This window comes from Melozone crissalis, unplaced genomic scaffold, assembly GCF_028551555.1.
Source record: "Melozone crissalis strain CALT ecotype California unplaced genomic scaffold, PUWL_Pcris_2 ptg000090l_1, whole genome shotgun sequence".
NCBI lineage: Eukaryota > Metazoa > Chordata > Aves > Passeriformes > Passerellidae > Melozone > Melozone crissalis.
Window position 1 is genome coordinate 1,544,454 of NW_026535867.1, and position 13,047 is coordinate 1,557,500.

The window sequence follows — 13,047 nt, forward strand, 5'->3', positions numbered from 1 at the left end:
ATAAACAAATCAGCAAACAATGTTCACACCTATCACCAACAAAGTATTTTTCAGAGCAGAGCTTAATGAATTTACTTCCATCATAAAACACGTTCCCTACCAGCAGTGGTAGTTTATCTGCCTAGAGACTTCAAAATATTGCACACAGTCAAATTATAGAACGTTAGATCTAAACACAAAGACATGCATCCAGTTTTTTATAGGAAAATATCTGGATGTAAACTTCCATATCCACAGCTCAGTTCCCCACTGGGCTCAACAAAATCTGCTGCATTTGTGGTGAGGTTTTTTTGACAAGACTGAAATTAGAAACAACAGCAAACTGAGAAATGAAAAATTATCCTAACTACTTGGAATATACAGGTAAAATAGTATTATAGAAATAAAATATCCACTTCTAAGAACTGAGAGACTTCTCTTTAAAAAACATTAATTCCTCCCCAAATTACAAAAAAAAAAAAAAAAGGTAAATTTACCTAATTTAAGCGCTCCAGCAAGGCCACGTATTACAGTAACAGGGTTGTTTGGATTTGTACAAAATTGATGTAAAGGTGGAAAGAAAGCATCTCGTTTATTTTCCAACTGCAAAATTATAATGGAATATTAGATGCCAGATCAATCTACATGATTCCTTATTTTTAAAACAAGAAAGAATGATAAAACAAAAGAGAAATAACAGAAAGAAAACAGGAATTTTCTGCATTTCCCTGCACTGTGGGGAATGAACAGCTACACCATACAATTCTTGCTACGGTAAATGCTGGGTTCACTCCTGAAATTAATTTGTTACTGTAATTTGTTTCTTGGCAAGAATTATTCCCAAGGTTGCTTCAGCTTTGCAACTCAGGTTTCCTGAACTTAATTTCTTTATCTGACAGTAGCCTTGTACATTCCCTAAATCTACAGAATTCTCTGAAGAGCAATACAGTTTCTTTTCAGAAGTAAAAAAGTGCTAATTTTACAGCTAATGTATACAAGAAACAGTATAATTAAAAGACTACTCTCATGGTATATCTCATGTTAACCAGAAAGGTTGATTCGATTTTCTTATGCTTCTCTGCACCTATAACCTCAATTTTATGCCATAGCCTCCCTCCTGATTTTTTTTTAATTGCTATGAATCCTTCAGAATGCTGAAGGCATTTCTAGCAATAAACAAAACACAACAGGGAGTTCCCAAAGAGTGGCACAACTGCACAGTCTGTGGCAGTGTGGTGACTTTCCAGCTTTGTGAGGGCTCAACAGAACTGGGATGGACTTTTGAGTTTGGGTGCAACACCTGGAAAACATCTGGAAGCACCACTGCATCCTAACCCAGCTCTCAGCACACTCTGACCCAAGTGCCAGCCTCTTCTGGTCCCCAAACTGAGGTGACCAAAGCCAACTTCAGCTTTTCACACTGCCTGTATGGACACACTGTAATTTATTTTTCTGCTATTAAGGAAGTGGATATCCTGTAATTTATTCTTCTATTACTAAGGAAGTTAGCTCAATAAAGCTATTATGAAACTTTATTTTCAGAACAAAAGTTGTAATGCTTGCATAAGAAAATACTACTCAACTAAACCCTGCCTTTTCCTGGTGACATTTTGTTCCTAACATCACCTCAACTTTTATTCATTTTTCTTCACTATGTTTTGAAGCAGATTGTTATGGGAGTTTAGTTTAATTAATTGCTCATTTATAAGCTGTCACTTGCAAAAAATTGTACATACATTTTAAAAATACTGTGCGTTGTATTTAATGAATTGTTTTGCTTATTCTGCCAACATTTTGAGTATTAAAAGTAAAAAAAACTGAAGTATTTTTCCTTTTGTCTACTGAAATTCTTAATTTACAGGTACTTTAAGAGTCAAACTATGTCCCAAAATTTTCTTTAAGGCTGGCATTTCTCCTGCCTATATACCAGTCTGGAGAGCACCATAATTAGAACTCAGTGATGAACAGGACATCTTTAAAATAATTTCATTATGTAATTCAGATATCCAAACAATTACAAAAGACAGGCAGCAATGTACTTCTGCCACTAGATTTACTTACATAAATACTAGGTGTAGGTGGATTCAGCTTGTCCTTTGGCAAGGGAGGGTACGGTGGAGGCGGTGGTCGTGGAGGTGGGCATTTATCCAAGAGAATACTACTGTTAGATAAGCCATTTTTACCCAGATTCCTAAAAGAAAACAAGAGCTGTCTCTGTCAATACTTGACAAATAAAATCAATGTGTATCAGTGTAATCTCTTATGCAAAATAATGTTGTATAAGGAGAAACCGTAATTTAAGATGCAAATAAAGCTCGTGTGTTTTAATCAAGAATTTTCCATGTATGATTTGATATTATTCAAACTTATTCCCACTTTGCCTGCTGAATTTGCAACATCACCACTATTAGTTAAAAATACAGCCATTTCCAATAAGAGCAAGCATGACACATTTTGATAAAATTTAACAGGAAAATTTAACATTTCAACTGCAAATGAAGAACCTTAGCAGATGGATGATCATTCCACAAGAGCTGAGGTAGCAGAGCAGAAGTCAGAAAATGACAATGTCTCAACCAAAAAACTGCTGAGTCACAAAACCCAACCACAGCTCCACTACAGACACCAAACTGAGCCACACCTACCCCTCCCTGCCTTGCACATTTTGAGGAAGGAGCCACTGCTGTATAATCCATTTTTGGAGCAATAAGGGAGAGGTCCTATCCCAGTGAGCTGCTGTCAATGCTCCTGTGTGTGACTCCAGGGAGAACCTCTCTGCCTGCATTGAAGCCTCTCCCTGGAGATTTCCAGGTGAGCAGGACCCACTGGATGTGTTACTTTTCTTATAATGGATGACCTTATAAGTCTTCATTCTGAGCTTAGCCTGAAGTCAACATCCAGTCACCATCACTGGAAATGTACTGACAAAACCATCTCTTATATTCTTGTTAAAAATTACTCAACTACTTCAAAATTCTTCCCACTAAACACTATTCAAATCCTTCTTCCAACTTCCTTTGATTCACTGTTGTTACATCCCAGAAAACAGGATCTTTCTAATGTATAATTTAGTCATATATATTCATAAAATTCACTGGTTACTAAAGTTTTGAGGTTTTTTTTTGTAACAGCAGTCTTCAGCAGAAAACACAAATTTTTATCAGATGAAACTCCCAGTGACAAAAATTTTCTGCAACCGAGCAACAATGTACAGCCAGGTACTGAGTCAGGAGATCACTGCTTCAAATCAAGCCAGCAGAACCCACAGGATGGACGTGGGGCTTGAGGTCAGATCAGACAGACTGACGTAATACACAATTTAAATACAATGGGCAAACATCTCCCACGCCACAAAGCACACCTGTCACACAGCTCATTCCTTGTGCTAGGTGAGTCCAATGCCAGAATTTCACTTCCAAGAAAGTGAAAGAGTGATGCAGAAGCTTTGATTACTCATCATCCAACTTGGCAGAAAAATCACTGGCCAGTGTTTAATGTCTGGTGTAGTTATTGCAAAGGCTTCACTGACCCCACAAATACAAAAAAAAAGCCAACAAAAGCAACCAAAAAAACACCCCCAAAATCACATGGCAATATAAAATCATCACCCTCCAGAAATTTATTGACCACAGCTGCATGAACCTCATATCCAGACTATCTATGCAAAGTGAAACTAGAATCTAAACAGCAGGTATCAGACATTACTATAACCTCTGCATTGCCAAACAGTGAAATAAACCCAACAAAAACAAATGCACAGTATTAAAAACAGGACAGAACTTTGACAAAATTCAGTTTGCATTGATAAACAGCTCTCAGGAAATTTCTAACTTGAGGAAAAGTGAACTTGAAGCAAAAGGGAGATTTGCTCAGAACTAAAAGGACTCGAGCTGCTGCAGTCACAGCAAGGTGATCACAGTGAAAGTTCCTTAAAGAGCACATAGGGGTTTCAGGGAAGGTGACAATGGAGAGAGGAGAAACTTCTGTACACTAAGAGGAATTACAGGTCTGAAAAGGCAGAGGAGAAAAGGAAAGAAATAGCACGAAGGGAAAGATCAGATTAACAAAGACATCTCATAAACCTGGCACTTGAAGCTGGTATTACCAATTGCACAATGTAATTTCCTATTAAGCTACTAAAATGCTATGTGGAAATTTTAAGAGGAAAATGGACAAAGAATAGCAAAGCTGAGATAGCAAAACATTCATAATTTAAGTGGCACAGGAAACAGATGGGCAGAATATTTAAAGTTGTCTTTAACAGACCAGCTTCACTCTATCATAATTTTTTTCCTATAATTTTTTTTAAACTATGAATCAGAATATCTTACTATTAATAACAAGGCAAGAGAGCTATTAAAGAACAATTCTTGTAATTGTTAGTGTGCCAAACAGAGCAATAGAAATTATAAAAAACACTATAGAAATACTAAAAATATTGGCTACCATGGTGTGAGTATCCACTGCCAGCCTCTCCGCTTCTGGAAATACAGAACTACAGCCATTGTAGGGAAAGTGAAAGATCCTTTTTGATCACAGCACCTGTGCTGAAAATCTCACATATCCCAGTTTCAAGAATGCAGTTTTTGTGAGAGGATTTCATAGTGGTTGAAAGGGGCAACAAATGCACTGCTCAAGACAAAACCAGCCTGATTTATGCCTCCAAAAGAAACTGGATACCCAGTTATCTGTGATGAAGGAATGAAGAGAAGGACAAACTTCATTCATTTAAATTGACTTCCAGAGGGAACTGGCTTATTGCGGACGGTGCATGGCCAGCACCCTTCATTCCCAGAGTGGGAAGAGAGGGCAGGAGCAGCTGTCAGGCTCAGAGGGACACGGCCAGGGGGGCACAGGGACATGATAACCTATCCTGAGCCACAGCTGCAGCACTCAGACCACTGCAAATGGCTCCAGGGGTGAAAGCACCAACCCATGGAAGTGCTTCACCCTGAGGAGCAAACCCAAACTGCCCTGCTTAGGAGAACATCAACCACTAGGGATGGAACTGGGGCCTTAACTTCACACAAATCACTCAACTGAGTTTTGGACTCTGGGGTCATTGAGCCCAATCCATGACCAGCCCATGGCCCTGAGTGCCACATCCAGCCTTTCCTTGAACACCTCCAGGAATGGTGACTCCACCACCTCCCTGGGCAGCCCTTCTGTGTCTGATCATCCTTTCAGTGAAGAAATTCTTCCAGATGTCCAACCTAAACCTCCCCTGGCACAGCTTAAGACCATGTCCTCTTGTCCTGTCACTGGTTGCTTGGGAATATTTCATGTAGTCATGGGATCTTTTGAGTAAGCAATCATCACATTCATTAGAACACTCCTTTCAATTATATTTTACTGTTTTCTAGGATACATTCCCACAGCTTTTAAGAGACAGCTTACAGTCTTCAGTCTTAGGTAAAATCTTCCCCTCTGGCTGTACCTAAACACACAGCTGACCAGAAGCCCAAGTGTGACACAGTTTCAACACCCACAGAATATTTATCAGGCAATTGCCAGACATGTTTTAGGTACAGGATTGATTCTGCATCATCCCACATGCCCAAAAAACCCCAAAAAGTATCATGGAGATTTAAAGCCACCAATATCAATTTTAATTCCATTTTAAAATAAAAATTCTACCTCAAAAAATAAAGTTAACAGAATAAAACTTATTTTCCCATAACCAAGAATTATTATCAATAATTATAATTCTTTATGTATATTAAATTAATCACCTCAATACTTTTACTATTTCACTCGACCCTTATGTCACACTGAGAGAACTATGTCTATTTCTCAGGAAGCGTGCTCTTCAAGTCCTCTGGAACCTTTCCTGTTTTCCAAGAACTATTAAAAAAAACCTATATGAATTATAAACAGTTCTCTGGCTCACTCTTTCAGAGTTCATGGATGCATGTTATCTGGGCCTCCGACTTAAAAATGCTACATTTAAGTACAACTGCTGTTTAACCTTCTCCTTGAGAAGAGAATACATTCCATGATGCGAACATTTTATCTGCCTTTTTCCCAAGCACAGAACAAAAATATTTACTGAACACTCTTGCCTTATTGAACATCCTGATACTTCTGTGCAGACATTATTTTTTTTATTCTTTTTTGGTTTTGTCTAAAGGTTTTCCTCTTCCAAACATTATTTCTGTGCTTTCTAGAACTCTTAGCTTCAATACTTTTTAAAATATTTGTCCTTTTTGTTTCTGCTTGGGAGATTATGACTTTTTGATGATAATGAAAAGTTCCTAAACAACTTCCAGTTATCTCTACATTTGGATTTTAGGTACCATTTACAGGTCAAAACAGAGTAAGTTACAAGCATTTGTGCTTAAGCAGATATTTTTGTTGTGAAGTCAGTCTAAGTGAATTATTATTTGAGGATTAGCTGGATGAGAATTAACAAGGTTTTACTGCTCAAGAGATTACAGTTATTCAGAAGAACAAAATTAATACCCTCTCTTCCACCAATAAAAAACCACATTTAAAATGAACACATGGAACTGTGGATTTATTTGATAGTCTATCTCAATTCTATCAGAATTAATTAATCCGCAAAGAGGAAGGAACAAGACATTTTATTTTTGAAAGGTGCCTGCAGAAGGAGTCAGCTGAAGCCCTGGGCTGCACAGCACCCCCTTGGAGCCCTCCTGCCTCAAACCAGAACCTCCCACCCTTCACAATTAGCAGATAAAATCAGTTGTTTTCTTACTGGGAGTTATTAGAAAACCAGAAAACCAGCTGTCCGTGCCCAGCAGCCTGGGAAGGAGGAGGTTACACACAACTCAGCTTGGCTCGCTGAGCTTCCCCTCCCCAAGCTCCTTCTGTAGCCAGGGGAGAGAGAGGAGCTCTCAAAGGGAATATAAAGAAGTCAAGTCAAGCTTACATTATGCTTAAATGCAAGTAATGCCAGATAATTACACAACCTGTTTATCATGCAATTCCCTACCCCAGCCTTTCACAACCAGGTACTAGCTGGCAATACTCCCAGAGATCTTTCATGAAACACAGAAAAACCTACAATAGAACCGTGGATTTTCTCATTATGCAAATGTATTTCTAATTATTTTTCAATTCTGTTCTGATTTTGACCTCAATAGTACAGGTTGGCAGTGAATTTCATAGGTTAATTACATGTTATGTAAGAAGTAATGTTCCTTTTTTTCTCTTCTTAATGACTTTTACATCTTTCCTCTATTTCATTTGCTAATCACCTTGCTCTGAGGCTGTTAGACAAACAGAATCACATCACTGACTTACGTAAGAAAAGCATTATAACAAGTGTCACCAAACTTTTTCATATGCTTGCCTTTCCCTCTGAACTGCAAATTTTCCCATGTTTTTTTTTTTTTACTCCCATATAATTCTGCTTCCCACTTGCAGAGTTCTGTATTTGCCTTCTGAACAAAACAGAATATTCTCAGCAGTGTTTAGCTTGTGAAATCACAGTGTTTAAAATTTCATTCTTAAAACTTTTGCTATGGTGAAAATCACTGGTCAATGACATGTACTTTTCGAGGAACTGAGCAATTCTGTCTTGAAGCCAAAAAAGTCCTTTGTTTGTAAATAAAATTCCCAATAAAACAAGAATTGCTTTTGTTGTTTTTAAAAACAAAACACTAATTTAATCCAGGTCCTTCCTCCACAAAGTGCTTCCCCTCAAATAGATTTAGGCTCCTTTCCTGTGGATAATGGAGCTCCCAACCCAGTGATTCACTGACTTTCCAGACCAGGCTCAGGGAGCAGCACCTTCAGTAAGGACAGAACAAATTTTTTTCTGCCCTGGGTTCCAACAGAGCCCTTGGAGCAAGGAGAAGTTTGCCCACCTGAGCCTCTGCCATTCCAACTCCTCAGGAAATGGATTTACTGCCCTTACATAAATGCTGGCCATTTATCAGCCCCTTTTCCAGACTGCTCAGCCCAGACCACCTTCACAGAATCAACAAACCATTAAGGTTGGAGAAGACCTCTGGCATGATGGAGTCCAACCTGAGACCAAACACCACTTTGCCAACTTGACCATGGCACCACATGCCACCTTCAGCTGTTCCCTGAACACCTCCAGGGAGGGTGGCTCCACCACCTCCCTGGGCAGCCCATTCCAATGTCTTATCACTCTTTTCATGCAAAATTCCTCTGTTTGCTCCCTGTCCTGTACTTTTATCGTTTTACAAGGCCCCTTGAGAGCAGCTCATCTCTCCCAGTCTCCTGTCACTTTTCTCAGTGGATTGCTCTACACTTTCCCTCTTTGAACACCAAGCAAAAAGAACTATAAAAAGGCCTTATTAGCCCCTTTGGATACACATTACAGTCAAACCTACACCTCTCATTTGCCTTCCCCAATCATGACAAACTGGTAAAGCTTTCAAGCTCAAAAATGCTTCAGAGTTGTCAAATGAGTCTTTCCATGGATCACCATAAAAACGACAAGGACAGCTTCCAGCTGACACAAAGTTGCCCAGCTGGGCTCTTCAGAACTGCCTGAGGACCTCTGGAGTTTTGTTTGGACCTCTGCCTGTTCTTTCAAGGCTGTGAACACACTTTAATAAACAATGAAGAAAAATAATAATAATAATAACCAAGATATTTCTTACTTCTTTTATGAGAAACAATACAAATCAACTCAGGAACTTCTCTACACTGCTTAAACTAAGGACCTGACCTCAGATCAGTTTTAGAAAGGACAACTGGGAGACTTTAACTGAGATTGATCCTGGGTTTCTATCCCTGCTCTGGGATGGTAATGAGATGCACCAGTTGAAACACTGAGTGAGAAATCAGCTGGTTTCACTTCAGTAGAAATAAACACCTCGAGTGTTGAATCTCATGTCTTGTGATAATGTTTCATTAATTCTCCTTTCAGAAAGATTGCTCACAGGGAAAAGATACTTACATTTCTAAGAGCACAGAAAAGAGCTTTTGATAACAGTCTTTTTAAGGAAACATGATACACAACCAGACCAAGAAGCACACTCTTCTTTTTTTCCCCTATTAACAATGGGCTTTTCTAGTAACAAACTCAGAGCAGTTATTCTTAGCATATTTTCTTTTGTTAATTACACGGTTTTCACTTATGCTCAGAAATTATTTGGGGTTGTGTTGGTTTTTTGTTGTTTTGTTGTTGCTGATTATTTTCTCTAAATGACCTTAACAGGAGATTTTCTTTAGGGATCTTAGTAAGGATAATTAATCTAACAGTGCACTCTTTTATCTGTTAATTTGCTCAGAGGCCTAAAGAATTTTACTCCACTATGTAAACAGTTCACCAAACATAATTTAGTTGGTTTATAACCACCTTAAAATTTACTGCTGCAACCAGTTTTACTGGTAGGGAAGACTAACCAAATCCCACTTCCCTGAATCACCTCCTCAATTCCTTTTCATCCCTACACTCCAGCAGCAGTTTAACAAGATGAGCACATTTGCCACCCCACTGTTCTCCAGAACAGCATCTTAATAAGATTTGCATATCTGAGTCAATAGCTCAGCTCCTGCATTTCTCAACTCCTTGAGGCTTTTCAGTGACATTGTCTGGCCCTTCAAGGGAAGCTCCTTGTACAAGTATTAATTGCTGTGCCAGCACCCTATGTCTGACCCCTTCTCAGCCTCCTCAACAACCTCATTTCACCCCAGGAGCAGAATGGAGCTCTGTTAAATATTTCCTCAACATTCGCACCAAGGAAGATGGATATAAAGAAACTTTTCAGCCTCCACAATTATCTTGCCCTACTTAAGTGCTCACTTTAGTCTTTGGCAAAACAAAGCATTTACCAAGTCTGTTTCTACAGAGCAGACAACCCATTCACACGTAATAAAAGAAGAATCAAACTGAGTTTTCTCTTTGGCCTGTGTTTTGCATTTTATGGTACAAAGCATCTCCTTTCACCTAATGGCTTCACTTGAGCAGCTTTTATTAAGACAACACTTGTTTATGTAAGGCAAAACGACAGGCTCCCAGCATTTATTTCTGTCTAACTAATTCTGATTTTATTTGATTGTGATGCAAGACTTCTGAATGCCTGTTCTAATAAACTGCTTTCACTGCAAAACCCAGCAAATTTCCATACTTCTGATGCTCCTCTGTTCTTAAGCAACACACAAAACCCTTGGAACTTTAACAGGTCACTTTTTGGTGGTGAGCATTACCATAAAATCCCTCCTGTGAGATGAGGAACTTCATTATCCTGCAGTTCACTCTCCTGCACTGGGTCAATTGTAGTTACCTTGTGAATCAACTCTTGTGCTTTACTTAATCCCAAACTGCTACTAATTCCAGGTCTTTGTGCTCTAAACACAAATAAACATGTAGGGTCTAAATGATGCAAAAAATGGCTCTTTTACACAAGACTTTTTTTAAACATGAAGGCATCTGAAGAAAAAAAAATTAACAAATAGACATCTGAGGACTTCAATGCAACTTACAAAGAATAAAAACAGCCTGGTTATGAAGTAAGCATATAGTAAACAGAGCCAAATGCAGAACAATGAGGAAGAAAATAAAAATTAATAATCTAGTGCTCCAGCTATATAAAAAAATTCCAAGTTACATCCACCTGTTACTACCTGTAAAAATGTCTGTTCTTGCCTGGAGAATACCATAAAGACAACAGATTCCACTGACTATTGTCAGATAGCAAGAAAAATGTGCCAGAAGATAACAGAATATAATTATCCATATTAGAGATAAAGCCAGAATAATTTCTGAACACATCAAATAAAATAAGGGTATGTATGCAACAACTGACACACATGAATACATTTAAGGCCCAATACAGTGTAGCTCCAATATAAAAAACATAATTCTGCAGGACAACTCCCCTCTCTCCATGCATTAAGCTTATTCAACACAGGTGTCTGGGGTCTTGTCTGGTCTTTTTATCTGTTGTATTTTAGGGTTTGTTGTTGTTTGGGGTTTGGTTTTTTGGGGTTTTTTTGTATGTTTGTTTTTGGTTTTTTAAGAAAAAAATAAATTTTCATGTTTTCTACTGTGGGTAGGTTTTCTGCAAATTCTAAAAATCAACACTTTTGGTCACAAATTCGTATTTGAATCTCAAGATACCACTTGCAGAGACGGCACCCAAATATAATCAGTCCTACAGGAAGTACTTTCAATTCTTTGTTATTGCATTCCCACACAGTGTGTTAAAATAAAGGTCAACATGCAGTATTGAAGCTCACAGTATCTGATACATTAGCATATAAATATCTTCCATTTTACTACATATATATATTATTTTTGCTATTCAGCAGGCCTTTGAGCAGATTATCTTTTAAAGTTCTCCCTCGCAGACATTTTCCTTTATGTCAGTCATGCCCACAACAGCTGTAACAAGGATGTTCTGCCCAAAATTCTGCTCCAGAGCTGTCATGTGTATGCCTGTACATCTTAAAACAAAGCAAGGGCTAATCAGCTACTCAGTAAAAGACTGGGAAATCTCTGTCTTTAACTTTATGAACACAAATTGTCAGACATATTACAATGGCGGGGAAAAAACCCACTATTAATATATTATACAGGGTCTATATACAGAGTTATGATTTTTATTAGCATGAAATAACAGATAACCAGCTCTAGCATAGGTGAGCTACTGTATTTCTCACAGTCTGTTATTATTAGCAGACATATGCAGAATTTCCTGAAAGCTTTGTTTGCCTAGAAGAAATCCTGTCTCAAAAGCTGTAAATGTAGTTCAGACTGATGCAGTAATTGACCTCAGAGCTGCTAAAAAATCCAAGTCTCTCCTCCACTTTTCCCTATCATCCTGCTTCTAAGCCCTCTGCCTTGCTGAATGAAGGTGCAGACAGGCTGAAGAGGGAGCTCTCAATCTCCAGTCCGTATGAAAGAAAGGGAAAAAAGCACATTAACAACACCTAACACCTTCTGAGCTGTCTGCAAACTACACAGGACAAGGTATTAGCTTACCTCCCTTGAAAAATTATGATTACATGAGCCTGTACGAATCCAAAGGAAACACCTTTATAAGCCTTCCTTTATCTTGGAAATTAAATATCATTAGGAATACTACACCTCCATCAAAGAGCACAAACACAAGGACTTGATGGTTTACAGACTTTGTAGCTAAAATGACAAATATTTTGCTACAAACACTAACTGCAGATCTCTCAGACAACAGCACACCAAACACATCAAAATGCAACATTTCACTAGAGTGAAACACTTCCCGTTACTCTTTCAAGAAAGCTACATTTTAATTTTGGAGGCAGATCAGGTAAACTTTAAAAAAAAACCCCAAAACATAAAGTCTCTAACAGTTCATATTGTGCCTATCTGCAATGTACTCATCCTAACACCACACACTGAAGCTATTTTTCATACTTCTACTAGAAAGAACACATAAATGGTCCCAATTTAAAAAAAAAAAAAGCTGTTAAGCTGTTAATTTTTATGAATGTAGTATGTGTAGCAATGTCACTTGGAAATGAACATTACAGTAAGACTTAATATTTGAAAGATGACAAAATAGGCTCCCTAAAGGTTTTTTTCCCTCTCTTTTATGAAATTTATCTTGGTAACAGATAGTGACAGACTGCTATATCATGGATCAGTATTAGTCATCAAATCCCACAACATTAGGAACTACAAGCTCTCAGTCACAGTAACAGATGCAGGGTTTTTGTAAAACGATAGAAACATGCTTTTATACTATTTTTTTAATATCAAAAGAGTAATGCTCAAAACCACCATATTTGCTATATAAAATATAGCAAACATACATCCTAAATAAAGTGTTTTGGACTAAAATATATTGAGGTGATAAAAATTCCAACAAGAATTCTAACAGAGAAAAATACAGACAACATTTCAACTAAAAGAACTGCAAACAGAGTTCAGGATGGAAGACAGCAGAGTACAGCCCAAAACATTCAATAACCATATGCTAATGATTAAAGGGACTTCTGTGAACTTTAAAGGCATCTTAGGTAACATTTTCAAGCACAGTCACAACTGTAAAGGACAGCTACAGAAATTACAGTGCTCTAAATGGTCATTTCAATTTCTCACCTTGTTTAGATTTCAAACAATTTGTTTTTAAAGAAAGC

General features: G+C 37.9%; 1 protein-coding gene across 6 annotated transcripts in view; it reads right to left on the reverse strand.

Annotated features, from left to right (window-relative positions):
- Positions 1 to 13,047, reverse strand: part of KDM6A (lysine demethylase 6A) — a 153,228-nt gene that overhangs the window by 20,231 nt on the left and 119,950 nt on the right. For all 6 annotated transcript variants that reach the window (XM_054291233.1, XM_054291234.1, XM_054291235.1 and 3 more), the window contains 2 exons: positions 2,041 to 2,170; positions 477 to 582 (listed from right to left, as the gene is read on the reverse strand). In XM_054291233.1, the coding sequence (XP_054147208.1) occupies positions 477 to 582; positions 2,041 to 2,170 (236 nt within the window). The remainder of the gene's footprint in view (positions 1 to 476; positions 583 to 2,040; positions 2,171 to 13,047) is intronic.